This window comes from Carassius auratus, chromosome 18 (genome assembly GCF_003368295.1).
Source record: "Carassius auratus strain Wakin chromosome 18, ASM336829v1, whole genome shotgun sequence".
NCBI lineage: Eukaryota > Metazoa > Chordata > Actinopteri > Cypriniformes > Cyprinidae > Carassius > Carassius auratus.
In genome coordinates, this window is record NC_039260.1 from 19,837,737 (window position 1) to 19,856,713 (window position 18,977).

General features: G+C 39.0%; 2 protein-coding genes across 2 annotated transcripts in view; both read left to right on the forward strand.

Moving 5' to 3' along the window:
* Positions 1–1,209: 1,209 nt before the first annotated feature.
* On the forward strand, positions 1,210–9,599 carry LOC113118618 (dual specificity protein phosphatase 8-like). Its single transcript, XM_026287923.1, has 5 exons — positions 1,210–1,702; positions 6,341–6,507; positions 7,050–7,209; positions 7,454–7,577; positions 7,693–9,599. Exons 1-5 carry the CDS (start codon positions 1,636–1,638, stop codon positions 8,765–8,767), a joined length of 1,593 nt encoding a protein of 530 aa, XP_026143708.1. The 5' UTR covers positions 1,210–1,635; the 3' UTR covers positions 8,768–9,599.
* A 6,670-nt stretch (positions 9,600–16,269) lies between these two features.
* The window catches only part of LOC113118619 (MOB kinase activator 2-like), a 38,379-nt gene continuing 35,671 nt past the window's right edge, over positions 16,270–18,977 (forward strand). Inside the window, exon 1 of the mRNA XM_026287926.1 lies at positions 16,270–16,748. Within this exon, the coding sequence (XP_026143711.1) occupies positions 16,732–16,748 (17 nt within the window). The 5' untranslated portion in view covers positions 16,270–16,731. The remainder of the gene's footprint in view (positions 16,749–18,977) is intronic.

Genomic DNA, 18,977 nt, shown 5'->3' on the forward strand with positions numbered 1-18,977 from the left:
GCCACAACACATCGTTCTGTCATCATTTATTCACCTTTGTGTCGTTCCAAACCTATAGGAGGAACAAAAAAGAAGATATTTTGAAGAATTTTGGTAACCAAGCAACTTTGGATAACATTGACTTTTACTGTATAATAATAATAATAATATCTTCTTTGACATCAAATAAAGATGAGTAAATGATGAAAGAATTCTAGTTTTGGCATGAACTATCGCTTGTTAAGGCTCAGTCACATTAAGCCACTGTTCAGTGAATTTTCACAACAGTTTTAAGTTGTTCACCAAACTCAGCACACCGAGCAACAGAAGTCTAGTTTGAAAGTGACTTCATACATCACTATATCATCAACAATTAACAATGAGCTTTTTTTGTGTTGCTACCTTTATGCTGCAGTTTAACGAAGGTTTTATCACTTGTAGTTAATTTCTCACTCGCACAAAAACTGATTCAGTGTTCCTCAAAATGAACAAAAACACTCAAATGCTCAGAATATGATGCAAACCTGCAATGATTAAATATTAAAGGACACAAACATTTTCTGTAACAATGTCTTTGCTGCTGTTCTATCTCTTCCATCATGGTGACAGCATGGATGATCAATGGCCATTATATAACAAAAAACCTTATTTGACCAAAAAAAAAAAAAAAAACACCATTTAACTTTTAGCACTTTATGGGTTTTCACATATGCATCTGTCATAGAGAAAATGCAGCACAAAAAGCAGTCATAATTAGCACAGCTATATTTGTAGTAATAGCCAACAATACATTGAATGGGTCAATATTATATATTTTTCTTTTATGTAAAGATCATGTTCCGTTAAGATTTTTTTTTTATTTATTTTTTTATGTCCTACCATAAATATATCAAAGCTTTATTTTTTATTAATAATATGCATTGCTAAAGTCTTCATTAGGATAACATTCAAGGCGGTTTTCTCAATATTTCGTTTTTTTTTTTTTTTTTTTTTTTTTTGACCCTTATGACTGGTTTTGTAGTCCAGGGTCACATATAATGGATTGGCTCCATCTATATCATCATGATATGATTTCACATGATTAACGGCTAATGATTGATGGATGACGTCATCCGTGATTGACGCCGATTGATTCCAGGACAAACTGTTCTTCTGTTGAAGCGCAATCAGTCAACACGGACTTCCCAGTGACAGGACACAGATCATGCACGTGATGATGAGCTACATAAGAAACGGCGATGACTGTATAGTAAGCAGAGGGGTCACTCGCAAGCAACTAGGGCTCGTTTGTTGATTGCAAACACACACACTGCGCGCCGCGCACCGAGACGCTCTTCCCCATCGGTGGCCGCATAGTTGTGTGATGAGTCAGGATTGTGGTTGCAAGCCTTACACATGAGCTATTACTGAACACAGGCCTCAGTAGAGCACAGCCAGTGCGCTCGCTCATTCACATACGGGAGGGAGCGCGCGCGAGAGGGAGGAGGCTCAACAATAGAGAGCAGGAGCGCGCAGAGCCAGAGTCAGAAGCGAAGAGACGCGCCAGATGAAACATCTCCTCCTGTGATCCGTGTCCAGCGCTCGTCTGAGCTCCGAGGGGACTGTGGAGGTCTTCTGCGCGTTGACCTGGTGATCCCTCCTCCGCTGTGGACAGACATGCACGAGAGCGAGATGAGGCTGAAGATGCGCGTGAGGCGCATCAAGGAAGGGCGAGATCTGAGAGGTGAGCTGGACACTGAGCGTGCGCGTGGGGGATTTAGATACACGGAGCGATTTTGCATGCACTTGCGTGATTTATTTCCATTTCATTTTTTTTAATTATTATTATTTTTATACCTTGCCACTCTGTTAGGGGAAGTGTATCAGGCTGGGTGCATCACTGCTTTACAGTATGCATGCATATATGCAAGTGTATGTCTCTTTCACTCTGTGTTATTGCATCTCTCTGACCTGCTTCTTATGTTTGGACATTGATGATAAGTTGCTTCGGGGGGTGCAGTCGATTTTTATTTACCTGATATCGTGAGTTTCAATCTTTGACTTAATTTGAATAAACAAAAGATCGAATGCATTGTTTATTATGAGCAAAGTGAAAGTGAAGGCAAACAAGATTATCATTTAAATATATTTAATATATATATATATATATATATATATATATATATATATATATATATATATATATATATATATATAATTAAAAGTTTAGTTTAATTTGATATACTTAAAATCAAATAAGTATTATACTTAAATGGAATATTATTTAAAATAAACATCAACAATTAAAACGTGTTTTTTAAGTACGTTATAAAACGGGTTTGTTTGTGTACTGTATAAGAGGAAATAGAAACTGTCTTCAATGTTTTATGAATAGTATTTGAGTTTTCAATATTGATAAATATTGATAAATATTTCAAATGAAACCTTTGGGTCTTACATGTCTGATATTTAAGGACCTCTTCCCAAATGATGAGGTAATGCCATCTGTTTCAGTGCAGCATCTTCTCTCACATATCTGATTTAGGGACATTGCAGGACAAAAGTTCAGGTGGAGATTTGCAACACTGTTTTTATGCAGATTTTAACTGCCTTCGATGTATGGTGCGCTGACATCAACAGCAGAACATCAGTATTGTGAGATCTGAAATATGACATTGTGTCATTCCATCAATCTGAATGTGCCTGAACTTGCTGGAGTATCATGTCCTCTTTGACAAATATAGCAGTCTTGTTGTAAGCTCCAGCTAAGCAAAGTCCTAAATACTACAGATCTGTCTTTAGTCCTCACACACTCACATAATACACATTGTTCATTTATGATTTCATTTCAAAAAGCGCAGATGCAACTCTGCTTTTGTTTCTATAAAAAAATACAATCTGCACAAAACAAAATGCATTTATCCAAAGCAACTTACGAAAGGGAGAAAAAAAGCCAGGTTTATTAGACAACTATATTAGGATCACACCAGTATAAACTCTCAGTGGGGATTGTTATACTACAGCCTGTAAGTGTAACTCCTGCGCACCATGTGGAGCGCTCAGGATATTTTTGGGGACTGATATCATTGAGATCTCTCTGCTCACCAGAGAGGGGATCTACGCTGCTTTTTTCCTAACTCTTAATTCAGAAGCTGTATTATTTCAAACCAGATGTTCAGGAAAACCAAATCACATTGTTGTGGATCTTGCCACTAAGTTACTAAGTCATTTGAAGCTCACTGCTGTTCTTTTTCAGTGTTTGTCTTGTTTTTAGTACAAAAAACTAAGCATTATTAAAACAAAATTCATTTAATGGTGACTTAAGAAGTCCTGTTTTCTTAGAAACGGATCAAAATGAAGCGAGTTTATGCTTAAAACAAGAACAAATATCTGCCAAAAGAGAATTTTTTTTTCTGACCGCCACTTTCGTATATTTGGTCTTGTTTTAACTGTTCATTTGTTCCTGAACTGACTTAATTTTGATCCGTTTCTCAGTAAACAAGACTTCTGCAGTCGCATTATTCATATATGCAAAACCAAGATTATTAAACTTAAAAAAATATATGTGATTTTATTTTGTCTATAATGCTATAATTCTATATTGGTTATAATTTATGAATGTATTTGTGTATTTATTTCTGTATTTTATTATTAATTTTTTGCAGTTTAAATGTGACTGCATGTATTGCACTAACACCCAAATCAGATTTTTCAATGCATGCACTTTCTGAAAGTTTTGCAATTCATGCAAAACACGATGGTTGCTTGGAACACAGAATGTGTGTTAAACCTACACTAAAATCAATGATGAAGTCATTTTTATCTCTGCGAGCCACATGTCATGCATCCCTCAGATTGGCTCCGGCTGTCTGTCCGCAGTAGGACACGCTGACATCATGCCTGTGGAATGTCAGCCAACCAGGTCTGCACTAATTCAGTCAATGCAACGTCTGCTCGCCTCCTATTTCTCTGTCATGCTTTTCTTCTTCTGCACGGCCCGGAGACTGATTTCACTTTGGCTTGTGATGTCATAAAACAGGCAACTCAGTCGTGGGATGTTAAAACCTCGTGTCAGAGCATGTCCGAGCACCGGGTGCAAGTCAAAACCTCTGGGGTGCATATGTGAGCAGAGACGGCTCGTTGGCCACCCGCGTGCTGAGCGATGATGTCATCCTGCTTGGCGGCTGCTTTTAATAGCTGGAAACAGACAGCCCTTGAGCTGGGCCTTAAAGGGCCAGGCGCTGCTTTAAAACAAAGCATGCAGCTGATTTGAATATTTAGCTTGCGTTTTTATGAAATCAAAACTGACCGAGTGAGTGGCTTGAAACAGCTTCCTGGTAGTTTGGTGAACTCTTGGCATGAAGTCAGTGGCCTGGGGTTACACCGGTGTGAATCGAGTAACACTGACACTTCTTTCCGTGACAAGAGTGGGCAATGATGTCATTTGTGACTCACTCAAAAAGGTATTTTAAACAGGTTTGTTTGGTTTGACTCACATTACGTATCGAATGGCCTTGCCGAGTGATGTCATGTGATCATCACACTGAAAGGTCAGAACTCTTTCTCTGCTGTGAACTGGGTTAGTAAATGTTGAATCGGATGAAGGATGAATAATTGCCTTCTCCAGTCACATGCATTACTTCATGCAGATGAGCTCATCTGCTTTTACTGCCTGTTTACAAATGTTTCGCTTCTTCTGTAGCTATTTTGTTTCTCAATCTCTCCCTGTTTCGTAACAGTTTCCAGCTTGCATGTCCCTGTAACACTAATTCAGAGTGATGATGTCATTGCCCCGTCTGAGGTGTCATGTCTCAGATGTTTAGATGAGCGAGGACTGATTCCAAATCAGCAGTTCCTTTCTTCTTCATTAGGGATCCAAGTATAGTTGGAGATTGAATTAAGCCACTGACAAAATCTGGAACAATGCATTGCATAGAAAATAGTAATGTTAAAATAGTGTGCATGGTCCAAACATACAAACTAATACATAAATAATACTGAAGCCAGTAAATGGGTGGGTAAGTGTTAAGAAGGTCACATTTTTAATTATTTTTATACTTTTATGCAAACAATTTTAATCACGTATATTATATGAGTTTTATAGATGTGTAAAACTTTGTGTCAGTGTGCTTTGGAATTATATTTATTGTGTAGAATATATTTAAAAGTGTTATACAAAAATTTTATTTAAATGATTTATGACATTGTATCATTTTTATTTTTTTATTTTAGCGCACTGGTATTTAACATCCAAAACTCCATAATATTGCTTTTTGGGGGTCATTAGCATTAAAACGCTTACATTTCTCTGCTAGACTCAGACTAAAGTCCCATTTGCAACAAGAACACAACTATATCAGTATCCACAGCAATGCACGATGACCTTCTTTGTATTATAAGCTTAAGCAGCAGTTTTGTCATCTGCTGCTTTGAGTGCTTGAGCTCTTTAAATCAGGATGGTTTCTGATTGGTTGTCAGTGTTTTTATTGTGCATAAAATCTTTCTGAAAGTAGCTTTAACAATATCATTCCTCTGTGCCATGATCGTTATACAGCAGACTCACTATCCTTTAAAACTATGTCTTATGTATATCATTATATTCGTGGTCCTCGGTGTGAAGGGGCCTTTAGAAGCTGGAATCATTGACCATGAAAGTGTGTGAGACCGTGGGTCGGGTGAGCGCTCTGGTTGGGTGTCAGTGTTCCCGCTGTGTGATGCTGGTCACAGGGAGAGAAGATGAGATCATGCAGGAAGCAGGAGACCGGAGAACCAGACACATGCAGACCATTGCTTTTCTCATTTCCTTTCCAAAGAGGAGCTTAGCCACTCTTGCAATCCAGCAGTAGTGTCGACCGATGCGCCAGCTCATGCTATAGTGTTGGTTTGGAAATGTAATAGGTTTACCCTGCTTGTGATGTACAACTAGTTAATTTTTTATTTTAAAGTTATCTGATTACATTTGATTGCAGTGTTGCTCCCCAACACTGCAAACTGGCTTGCTTGGGTGAAAAAGACCAAACATGGGTTCAGAGAGTGTAAAAACAATACCACAAAAGATTTCTTCATCCTGGCGGAGGCTCATCCACTGTACACTAAGTGTACTGGATAATATTCTGGTGCAAGAATTGAAACGACAGGATGTTTCTGCTGTGGCGGAAGGGCTTCTTGGCCCCTGTGGAGTTAGTGTTTGGGGTTCATGTGTAATTCAGTCGGTTAGGATGTTTGGAAACCCCCTTCATTGTTACAATTATTCCATTCTTACTGTGAGTAATTTAGTTTGTAGGAACAATGTACGTACACACGATATTTTATGGTCTCTGCGTGAATCATATCCGAACATATTCATCCTAAAACAGTTCTCTTCTGCTCTGTACGCTTTCAGGTGGCTTTGCAGCTTTCTCTTCCTGTTTTCCTGAGCTGTGTGAGAGTAAACCAGCCACTCTTCTGCCTCTCAGCCTGTCTCAACCCTGTTTACCCGTGGCCAACATCGGCCTCACCCGCATCCTGCCCCACCTGTACTTGGGCTCCCAGAGAGACGTCCTCAACAAGGTTGGTGGACCTCAAGAATTAAAATAAAAAATAAAAAAATAAGTTGTATAATTATTGCATACAGACCCCTTGAATATCGTCACATCAAATAAATTATTTCAGTTTCTAGCACTCAATAATTCCCGAGGTGAAGACATAACATATTCATGAGGCATGATCAGATAACCAGAAATAGTTTTCTTTTACCTGGAGGGTGTTTGTGCATCGCTTGGAACAACTGAATTGTAGTGTATCTCATCACTTACTTAGATAAGAGGCAGCTGAATGCATTCCGGGGAAATACTTTCGTTGATGTTGGGTTGACTTAAATGTTAGAGACTCACCATCAAAGCATTTTTTTATTACTTTTTTTTTTTGACAGATTATCTCTCTACATATTTCTCATTTACAATAGCTTTAGCATGCGTCACAGACTAACTGATACAGCCGGAATCTGATCAAGGAAAATTTTGGATCCCCCCCCCCCCCCCAAACCCAGTTCTATCTTCTTTGGAAGTGGTCTGTTTGTACGAATTTCTTCAAAAACTTCCATCTTTTCACAGGAACTGATGACTCAGAATGGAATCACGTATGTTCTCAATGCCAGCAACACCTGCCCCAAACCTGACTTCATCAGCGACAACCACTTCATGCGCATTCCCATCAACGACAGCTACTGCGAGAAGCTGCTTCCTTGGCTGGAAAAAACCAACGAGTTCATAGGTAAGAACATCAGACTTTGTGGTTTGCTGAATGGACAGTGGAGTATTCTAGAAGCAAGCTTGTAAGATGGTAGAAACCTGTGAGTTTAGGAGCTTGGTTAACCTGAGCCATCTGTGCACCAGCTTTTGAGGGAGGTATGAGTGATGTCAGCGTTCGAGGTGGGCGAGTGAGATGACCTCATGCTTGGTGTGCAGTTTAACAGTGGAACTGCTTTTGACTGGTTTGCCATTCTCTCTGTCCACAGACAAAGCCAAGGTGGCAAACTGCAGAGTCATCGTCCACTGCTTGGCTGGCATATCCCGCTCAGCAACCATTGCCATTGCTTACATCATGAAAACTATGTGCCTGTCTTCAGATGATGCCTACAGGTAACTGCAGCTCTTTGGATGTTCAGATGCTCTATGGACTGACAGACCAAGCCTAGACCAAGTTCTATGAATTTTGGCATCCAATTGAATTTGTTCATATCTTACATTCTTGTAGGTTTGTGAAGGACCGTCGGCCATCAATATCTCCAAACTTCAACTTCTTGGGTCAGCTGCTGGAGTTCGAGAGAGGCTTGCAGATGAAGAAGGGTCTACCCTGTGACCCTATGAGGTTAGCAGGGAATCCGAGTAAAGAGGTGGCAGAGGTCCGAAAGATGGAGAGCGATCGCTGCGACCAGCGGACTCCAAAAGCTGCAGAGATCACCCTAAAGCCTCCATCACCTACCTCACTGCAGAAAGACCTAAGCTCCCTTCACCTGTCCACCGACCAAATCCTTCAAACCAAACGGCTCAAGTGCTCCTTCTCCCTTGACATCAAGTCTGTCTACTCCTCGAACCAAAACCAGCAGTCTTCTCCCAACTCCTCATCGGATTTGGAAAATATGCCCAAACTCTGCAGGCTTGACAGTCTAAAGAATAGCAATGGAGTATGCAAGTACCCTTCAACGTTGAACCGCCCTAGCCCTACGGAGTCACAGTGTACTGATATGACTAGCAAGTCCAGGATGAGCCAGCGAAGTGAGAGGTGGGAAAATGGTGGCTTGGAGAGGTTAACTCTTTCCCTCCAACTGAAGCAGGGCAACTGTGGGCCAAGACCCCAGGATCCCATTTGCAAGACCAACTTGGAGGTGCCTTCTATCCTCAGCTTGCCGCTGGGTACATCTGCTTCTTGGACCATGCATAGAGGCTCGAATGAAGCCACCACCCCAATCACACCCACGGGTGACTGCCCTTGGTTCTCGGGCACTAATTTGACACCATCTGGAACGGGGAGCTCCGTGCACTTTGGCAGCGGTCCTGCCTGCACGGCTTACAGTTGCAGTGGCCAAGCTGGCAACTCCAAACCCAGGGACAAAACGCCAGAGCCGCTGGACTTTCAAAGACACCGTTGGCTCGAGGACGGGAAAGCAGTAGTGTGCAGTGTATCACAAGTGGACACGAAGTACAAGCGCCGCAGCTGCCAGATGGAGTTCGAAGAGATTATTAACACAACTCAAAGCGGCGAGGAATTTGGGAAGCTGGGCAAGCAGTCCAGTTTCTCTGGCAGCATGGAGGTCGTCGAGGTATCCTGACAAAGATTACAATCTAACTCCAGGAAAAGCTGTTTATTTATTACAGAGTTCTGTTGTTAAAGAGCTTTGCATCTAAGAGAGACCCTTTTCAAACTAGGGTTGAAACGGTGTAGCTTATGTGTACAAGGATACACTAAAGACGCGAAATGCCAATTCTCTGGTATGCTGCTGGACTACAAGAGATTTTAAGGAGCTTGTAGACTATGACATGCACTCACACCAAAGACCTCACAGAGTGACCTTTTTCATGCATGTCATCTCAAAATGAAGGAGCACGATGGAGGATATCCATCTAGCATGACCACATCAAGACACTAAACATGAAGGAATGAATCAAATGAGTGTGTTTATGCTGGTTTTGATGCAAATTAGGGCAGTCACACTTAACAGTGGCTTTCGAGGAGGGACTGTATGTATGCCCAACTCTGAGAAGATGTAATTCCTGTGTGATGTTTATTATTCAGTCATTGCCCAATGTTCTATTTAGCTATGAATTGAGTAAATAAGGGCAGTTGCATTCAGTAATTTCACTATTCAGTGTTATGTGTAATAAAAGAGTGGAAATATGAAGTGTATGTTCGAGCTGAGGTTCTCTCAGATCTACTACTGTGCACTGAGCATGCTCAGAACAGCTGGCTACCTACAGACAGACAAGCTGCATCCAGCAGCACTATGTATTAAGCTGTAAATCTAGACAGATTTACACTACATGTATATGTAAAATAAATGTACTTCAACTTAAATGGTCTATTTAAAGTTTCATGCATTTTCGCTTTAATTTATTGTATGGGATTCATTCTGGCAATGAGCAATAATATATTATTTGAAAACATTTTGGTCTTTGTCTGAGTCTCTGGTGCAAATACAACACAGACACACATTTATAGTGGCTGTTAACTAAAATACACCTACACACACTTGTGTGTTTTCTCTGTATGGAGACAAACTGTAGTCTTCTATTGATTTTAAGAGAAAGTGTCACAAAGTGATTTCCATAAAAAAAATTAAAAAAAAGATTAGACAAATAAATTGTTTTAGAGGCAAATAAAGTGTTGTTGTTATTATTATTATTATTATTATTATTAACATTATTCTAATATTGTAAAAGTTTAGCTTGTTAGAGATTAAATGTTCGTTTTATAGGTTTTATACTTAGATATATTTAAAAGGTGCCATAGCAATAAGCATGAATTTCTTGCTTACCTTTAAAAAGATAAAATATAATTTGAGGACATCCGTGTATCAAAAATTTAAGGTTCTCTCAGGTTTAAAATGTTGTCCTGAAGACAAATTAGAGAGAGAGAAAGAGAGAGAGAGCTAACAGGAAACATTATCAGAACGTTCTGATAAGGTTCTCTTAAAGTTATGAAGAAAACTTTGTCCAGTAGCATTAATAGAATATACATTCAACATTATTTGGTCTTTAATGTGCTCCAAAATGTTTAGACGTTAAAAAAAAAAAAAAAAAAAAAAAAATTGGTACTTGCTTCAGAATGTTCAGAGAACATTTAAATGTAACTTTTGCAAAAAAATAAATAAATAAAAAAATTAAATAAATAATAAATAAAATGTTGACAAACCCAATAAAAAAATGTTTATAATGTTTTCAAATAAAAATGGACACACACACACACACACACACATTCAGTTCACAACACGTTATATGAGAATATGTTGCATACAAAATAAAAAATAAAAATAAAAAATATATATAATAAAAGTAAAAAAAAAAGATTAATAATTATTAAAACATACCATTTATTGAACTGCATCTACAGTAATGCTTGACATCAAACTGAAAAAAGACTGTGAAGGGCCAATTAAACTGAGACAAGAATACCCTACAACAGGTTACAGAGCTGAGGATCAATTCCAAATATTAAGGTTGCAATCAACATCTAAATCTAATTGTGTGTCAGTGATGTTCATTAGTAAGTGTTAGAGACTGATGTGGTGGGTGTTGCTTGGAGGAGACAGATTTGTGATGCTCTGTTATAGACTTTCCATTGAGCCACTTGACAGGCCAAGATTTGCGCTCTGTATTCTATATGGTCAGGATCTAATTTAGGCAGTGTTTCTGTAGGAGTCCATGTAAGTGTGTGTGTGTTTAATCAATGAAAAGACTTTCACATCAGTTACAGAAAATACATTTCAGACAGCTCAGCACTAATGAACTAATGATCTGCACCTTACTGAAGCCACACACACACACACACACACACACACACACAATAGACGCTTAAATTTACAACTGTATCTGACTGATTGAGTGCTTTAAAATCTATGAGCACTAATTGTCTTTTGCATGCCAGATTCCTTGTTTGAGTGCAATTAGGAGAAGGACATAATGATGGGCGTATGAGAAACATAACTCACCCAAGAAGAGCATCTTCCTCTGGCTTTATTTGGCAAAGACACACTGACTAATGCACAGATGGAGAAAACACTGAGCAACCTTAGAAGAGTGTTTGCTTTTATAAATGTTCTTGTTGCGTCTGTGTATATATATATATATGTGTGTGTGTGTGTGTTTGTGTGTGTGTGTGTGTGTGTGTGTGTGTACTTTAAATGTTAAAGGAATAGATAGTTATGTTTCTTCATCAGGTTTGTAGAAATGCAGCACTGCATCAGTGTCTCATCAACGGATGCTCTGCAGTGAATGGGTGCCGTCAGAATGAGAGTCTGATAAAAACATCACAATAATCCACAGCACTCCAGTCCATCAGTGAACATCTGGAGATGACCAAAAAAAAAAAAAAAAAACACACACATTCAGGAGTTAGGATTCGGTTCAAACTAAAATACACATCCATAATCCATATTTTTTTCCGGTGAAAACGTGGTCTGTTCTGAATCAGGAGAGAAATACGCACAGACTGTTTTACGAGCCAACACGGGGTTTTGGTGTATTTTGATGTGACAGACAACAGGAGATTATTACCATGGATTATGGACTCCTGTTTTGACAAGAGGCAATGGTTTGAAGTTAAAAAAATATCTTAAATTATGGATGTCGGAAATGGTTTATTTATTTTTTTCAAATTGTGATGTCAGTCAATATATATTTAAGGGGAAGTCGTGGCCTAATGGTTAGAGGGTTGGACTCCCAATCGAAGGGTTGTGGGTTCTAGTCTCGGGCCGGACGGAATTGTGGGTGGGGGGAGTGCATGAACAGCTTTCTCTCCACCTTCAATACCACGACTTAGGTGCCCTTGAGCAAGGCATCGAACCCCCAACTGCTCCCCGGGCGCCGCAGCATAAATGATGAACACTGCTCCGGGTGTGTGCTCACAGTGTGTGTGTTTGTGTTCACTGCTCTGTGTGTGTGCATTTCGGATGGGTTAAATGCAGAGCATAAATTCTGAGTATGGGTCACCATACTTGGCTGAATGTCACTTTCACTCACTTTTTTATATATATAGAGAGTAGATACATAAATAACTGAGTAGAATCACTCCTTTGTGCTAGCTACTCCTCAACACAACATATTTCCAATTCACATTACATTCAAATTTCTGCAAATTAAGGAAGGTGTTCTGAGATACTGCCCCCTAGTGGAGTGGATCCAGTGTGTGACTCATTTACTCCATCAGCAAATCATGTCAGGGATTTCCTGTACAACTAATAGAGATATATTGATCACATCATGTGATCTCAACACAGCGTCTCTCACCAGGAGACCTGCTTTTTTTTTTTTTTTTGTATGAGTAAAATGTTGTTAATGAGAGAACAGCAGCTGATTTCACCTTGAACGAGCAAATGGACAATGTGTTGGCAGGCCAGTGCGTGAGAGAGCGTGTGAACAACCGATGAAGAGAACATTTGATTACATCCAGACGGGACACTGTAACGTGATCCAACCCCTCTGAATGGAAACTGGTGAAGAACCATGATGTCATCAGGACATTTTCCCCTTTCCATGATCTAGAGCAAGTGACTAACGCTGCGTTAAAAATAAACAGCACTTCTCTTCTCATCCACTTCTCTCTCGCTCCTCCTTACATAAGCAGAACACAGTGAACTACTTTCTTTCAGCAAATACAGGCCGAGTTGTTCATGATAGATGAATACATACTTCATTCCAAGCAAATTGGTTTAAATGTCAGAATAAATAGAGATTAAACAGCTGATGGCTGATATTTTGGGAGATCTGAAATGGTCCGTGAAGCTCTGAAGGATGTGAACATGATTTGTCTCAGTTCAGGGTTATCATCGTTAACTAAAACTGAAACAACAACTGTTTTCTTCTTATCTTGAGGTGAAATAAAATAACCTTTAACTGAAAAAAACTTTTCTTTTATTTAAAAATATATATTTTCTTCATATTATGTTCATATTAAGCACTTAAATAACTAAATATACCAAAACCAAAAACTTAACCTACACTGACATACTTTAATTTACATAAAATAAAAATAATAAAAATGTCAAAAGAGACAGCGACATTACGAAAACTTTAACTAAAATTTGATTATAATATAAATTAAAGTTTAAAGTATACATCAGTTGTAAAAATTATTCATAATTTATATTGGTTTTATTTTTTTTCAGCTTTATTATATTTCATTCAGTATTAAGTACACTGTATTAAAATTAAATAAACTAAAATAAGAAACTAAAACTACATCCATCTATCCATCGTAATACCAAAGACATGCATAAAGAAAGAAAATATTATCATGTAGCCTAACAATCCTGTTTTGCTCCCACTTTGACATCCTGACTGGGTCTCATCAGTGCTTTAACACTTTCTAAAGTGCATCTGATTTTTCAGTTACAGTGAAGAGTGATCGTGGTTTGTTCTGTTCATAATACATGAGCAGGGAATGCAATGCTCTCTCAAGTCTCCTGTAATGGCCCTCTGCACAACAAGCAGGCTTTATCAAGAAGTGATAGTGTTGCAGCTTCCGCAGTGGAGAGCAATGGTCAGCATGCGGTCAGACATCAGATATCAGCTTTGACTGGACCGTTCTCTACCTGCTTACTCAAAAAAAAAAAAAAAACAAGTACACCGGAAACGCCAATGCAATGTACTGTAGAAACAGAAAATATTTATAAGGCCAAACACTACTGTTGTATACATTAGCATAAAACAAGACTATAAACATGCATTGAATCCTAATTGCATTGTTGGTCAAAACCAGATTTATAGTTGCGGTCTCCTGTACAGCTGTAAACAAACATCCTCGTCCTCGATGAGGTCTTTACCGTTCCACTCTGTGCAGAATTCAGCAGCATGACCATCCTCATTCATTCAGTGCAGTAAATGGATGGCTTAGAGTTACAAGTGTTTATGCAATGCTATGCGGTCATACGTAATTATTAATTTTACTAATTTAGTTGCATACCGGTTCTCATTTCTGAAGGTTTGAATTATGGATGCCGCTGTAAATCGACTCAAGTTGGGCTGGACTCTCATGGTCAAACTGTGGTTGACTACATGATCAGCAGGTGTTGCCCTAATCTCATCAGAGATGGCTCTATTTCCTGCTCTTATTTGCTCTCGTCCTCTTCTTCCTCCTGGTATTTGTCCTTGTTGTCCCCTGCCTCTTCTTCCTCTTCTTCTTCTTCTTCCTCCTCTTCCTCCTCCTCCTCCTCCTCTCTGTTTATTGTTAGCATCCATTGTTCAAAACAGGTAATCTGACCTTTGACCTATTTATAGGCCTATCTATACTAATGTAAAGCAGTGATTGGTTAGTGATCAGTTAAGCAATAAGTGTTTGCACTTGTGTGTCTGTGTGACCTGATGAAGTGTAGCATTTTGATTGGTTGTGTTTGGAGAAGGAAAGCAAGTCACTTCCCGATAGATCTTTGTGTTTTACTGTAGGTAGAGAATAGTGTGTAGTGTTTGGAAAAAAAGTGTTTTATGCAATTGAAAACTGAGTCAAAGGCTGAAAAATAGCTTATGGTTTTGAAGATTTGACATGTAGTTTTGCACTTTGAGTGAGAGGGTTAGAGAGAGTGTGTGTGTGTGTGTGTGTGTGTGTGTGTGTGTGTTTGTGTGTGTGTGTGTGTGTGTGTGTGAGACAGAGAGTGTGAGTGTGTGTGTGTGAGCCCAGGCGTCTCCTGGAGTGACCTTGTCTGCCCTGCAGGTGTTGTGTGTTATATTCAGCCCTGCAGCGAGATCACTTCTGTTCTGTCCTCAGTCACTCAGTGTCACCGATCCTGAAGGACCACTGCGATGGAGAAATATAACACAGTCCTAACAAAATGGATTAGTCCATGTCTGTAGAGAAGCTCTGATTGGTCTGTATTCTAATCATCTAAATTTCAAAAAAAAAAAAAAAAAAAAAAAAAAAAAAAAAAAAAAAAAAATATATATATATATATATATATATATATATATATATATATATATATATATATATATATATATATATATATATATATTAATGACCCAGTGTGCATAAAAACTTTAGTTTTAAGTCTATATTCTGTATTCTCCAGTATTGTGTTGGATCACAACCAGCAGTGAGTCAGCTGAACACACTTTAACTAGAAGAAAGCAGAAGACAAACACTCAAGTGAACACTGGAAGAGCAGAGCACGAGTTTGTTTTGATGATAGATGACGCCCTCTGGTGGATTGATCAAATGTTGAACAGGAAACAGCATTACTGACGTCACTGTGACACAAGAATCACCCCCCCCCACACACACACACACCTTTTTTTTACATGAAGTGCATATTCAAGAAAGCTCTGAAACACTTCACGTTGTTCAGCTTGTTACATTTCGAATTCTGTAATTTAAAAATTTATTCAACTTTTTAAATTAAGTATTATAGTGCCACACGTTGATAAAAGTCTTTGTTTACACTATATATCTGTGTGTAATGTGTTTATTAATTATGTATATATAAATACACATACATTCAGTATATATAGTTATATACAGTATATATAGAAAATATTTCCATGAATAGAAATGTATATAGTTTTATTATTATATTTTATATTCTATAAAAAAAACAATATATAAACTTTTTTTTCTGAACTGTATACATGGATGTGTTTTTATTTATATATACATAATAAATATGCACAGTATATACGCATAAATTATTTAAACAAAAACTTTTATTTCGTTATAATTAGTGCTGTCAAACGATTTATCACATCCAAAATAAAAGTTATATATATATTCTAAAATAAAAATATTATAAAACAATAAATGATTACAGCGGGGGAACCAGAAATAAATAAATAAAATAAATCTAAATGAATTTTAACACTGTGTCATTATTTTTGTTATTAATTTGCATCAGAGTCTTTTTCAAAGCTTCCATTTTCTAGTATAATAATTTACGGTTATACTCACACTGGATTAAGGCTAACACTTTTACTAAGTGCAAATAACATATTTTAGAGACAGCATGCAATTAACTTTTCTCTACACAAATAAAAAGGCACTAACATCAGACGAGTGCGCTGGCAGTCTGAGCGTCTCGCGCAGCACGCACTACGTCACGTCTGTGTGTAGTCTTCCGCTTTGAAGGAAAACTACATATCCCAGCATGCCTCGGTGAGCCGACCACATCCCGGGAGAGAGGGGGTCGGCGTCGAACCTGTGTTTACTTCCGGATTTCCTGTATATGGCAGAGCTTGCAAACAGCCGCTCCACTTGCCCTACGAGCTCCGCGAGAGCCCCGTGGCCCGATCCGACCCGAGACCGTGTCCGGTGGAGCGCGATGCTTCGGTGACCGGAGAGCCGCCACACAGCGGGCAGATTACCGTCAGCGCAGCTTCACACGGAGAGGCTCCTTCTGCCACCCTTCGCCAAACGTCAAAGTCAATGCGGTCCTCGCTCTCAGCGCCGGAGCTCATCCGCCTCTCACGCGCCGAACATTAACGCGCTTCCGTTCGCCGAACACGAGAACCGGAGATTAAACTCAACCGAGAGCCGAGCCACACTCCCAGTTACCGGGATACAGCGACGGGGACAGGATCTGTCTCTTTCATCATCATGGACTGGTTCATGGGGTGAGTGTTTCCAGATCGTCACATTTGTTGTGCAGATTGTCGCCAAAAATGATTTGATCTTCTAACTTATATAAATATACTGACGTTACATCCGTAGTCTGTGCTGCTTTTACATGCGATCTATGGAGCATTTACGGTAACTGTGACGCAATACTGTCACCGGTGCACGCGCATTCAAACTGATCGCGTGCCACCATCATCATCATCATCATCATCATTAATCTAGGTCTAGGCTATGATTTAGGAAGTCCGTGTAACATTGTATCATTTAAACCTCGCATCCGTTATAAAGTATCGTTCACTTGTTAGTATTACAATATTGTCTAGAATTCTTTTCAGTTCCACTTAGAAGTGTTCAGTAGATACTAACATTCACATTTTTTTTTTTTAATTGATTGAATGATTTATATATTTTTTAGCAGGTAACATTTCTACAGTTTTACTAGTACTTGTGTGTCCCAGTTGGTTGTAGCATCTATCCCTTGTGCTTTTAACAATTATTATTTTGCTAGTTGGAATTTCGTTTGATTTTATATTAGGTGGCTTTAACTTCTATGCATTAATATTTACATTAGTATTTTTAACGGTCCATTTATGGTGTAAATGCATTTTATTTTATTCTATTATTTTATTATAACATAAACATGCATGCAAATATGCCTCTGTTCAATCCTTTAACCCATCGTTAAACCTATCCGTTCCTTGAAAGCTGCTAAAGCTTACTCTGGCTTATCATAGCCAGACACTACTCTCCCTGTTCCTGACATTAATCCTGATTGGTCACTGACTTGAAGTCAAATTTATTTGTCATACGAATTGTTGGCAGAAAACGGCATGGTCTGTGTGAGCTACTAATACAAGCGGTCGAGCTCAGTCACAGCGCTGACGTCTGCTTCCTGGAGAGATGCGACTCTACACGCCTTTAGAACATGTTCAGACTGTATAGAGTTCACAGAAACACTGACGCAATGATGCCGACTACTGATCGCATGCCTTCTTTTGCTTCATATCTTCATCCTCATCGTGATTAGCTTAGAAACCGCATCCGAGGTAGCTGAATAAGAACACACCTGTAGGACGAGACTGTTGTATTAATGGATCCTAGCCTTCACCTGAGAGAGAGAGAGACATCTGTGGAGCTGTCACATGGCCAAAGCTTTCTGTGTGGAGCTTACAACAACAAAAAAGAGAGCGCTTGCTGTTAATTTGTGCATTTCTTGCATTGCTTTGAGTCGTATAACTGCAAGGAATTCGAGTATTCAAATTATGCGACGTTCTAAATGAAGGCGGTGGGTTTTCGCATCGGTTCTTGATTTGGCTTTGTGGTTTCTGTAAAAGAGATGCTGTGAAAGTGGAGCTCCTCGTCTTGGTTTTGTGAAGACCCTGCGCATTACAGACTGGGGTGGCTCGAATCAAAACTCTTGAATTAGGGGAATAACTAAAATTTAAATTAGTTTAAAATGTTACTCGCCTTCAGGCCATCCAAGTTGTGGATGAGTTTGTTTCAGATTTTTAGAAATGTAGCATTGCATCAGTGTCTCATCAATGGATGCTCTGCAGTGAATGGGTGCCGTCAGAATGAGCGTCTGATAAAAACATCACAATAATCCACAGCACTCCAGTCCATCAGTGAACATCTGGAGAAGACAAAACCTGAAACACATCCAGCATTAAGATGATTTTAACTCAAACACATAGAGTCTATAATCCAGAATAACACTTCCTCCAGTGAAAAAGTGTTCTGGTCTGAATCAGGAGAGAAATCTGCACAGATCAAGCAGCGTTTAAACAGATCTGACCAAATATGTGGCTGGATTTTGATGAGATGTTTTTATAGATAATGGACTCATATTTTAGCTGGAAGCAATAGTTTGAAGTAAAAAAAACTCTCATTCTGACGGCACCCATTCACTGCAGAGCATCCGTTGACGAGACACTGATGCAGTGCACCATTTCTACAAACCTGATGAAGAACCAAACTCATCTACATCTTGGAGGGCAAGTACATGCTCTGCAAATGTTCATTTTTGGGTGAACTTCTCCTTTAAAACTATCAGGAATCGACTACACCGTACTTTGAGAGGTTTCTGCGCATTGCTCTGATGTGTTCGCCGGTCTCTGGCAGGCGATAACGATAGGCAGAGGTGATGGGACTATTATATTTCAAAATCTTCTCAAGTGCTGCCTGTCTCGTGGTGCGGAGCACATTGTATTAGAAAGTGCAGTTCT

Excerpts from the sequence above, each read along its gene's own strand:
- LOC113118618 (XM_026287923.1), top strand. The coding sequence starts at position 1,636 with ATGCACGAGAGCGAGATGAGGCTGAAGATGCGCGTGAGGCGCATCAAG. Across the intron at positions 6,508-7,049 it reads AGAGAGACGTCCTCAACAAG|GAACTGATGACTCAGAATGG; the intron begins GTTGGTGGACCT and ends ATCTTTTCACAG. Across the intron at positions 7,578-7,692 it reads TCTTCAGATGATGCCTACAG|GTTTGTGAAGGACCGTCGGC; the intron begins GTAACTGCAGCT and ends ACATTCTTGTAG.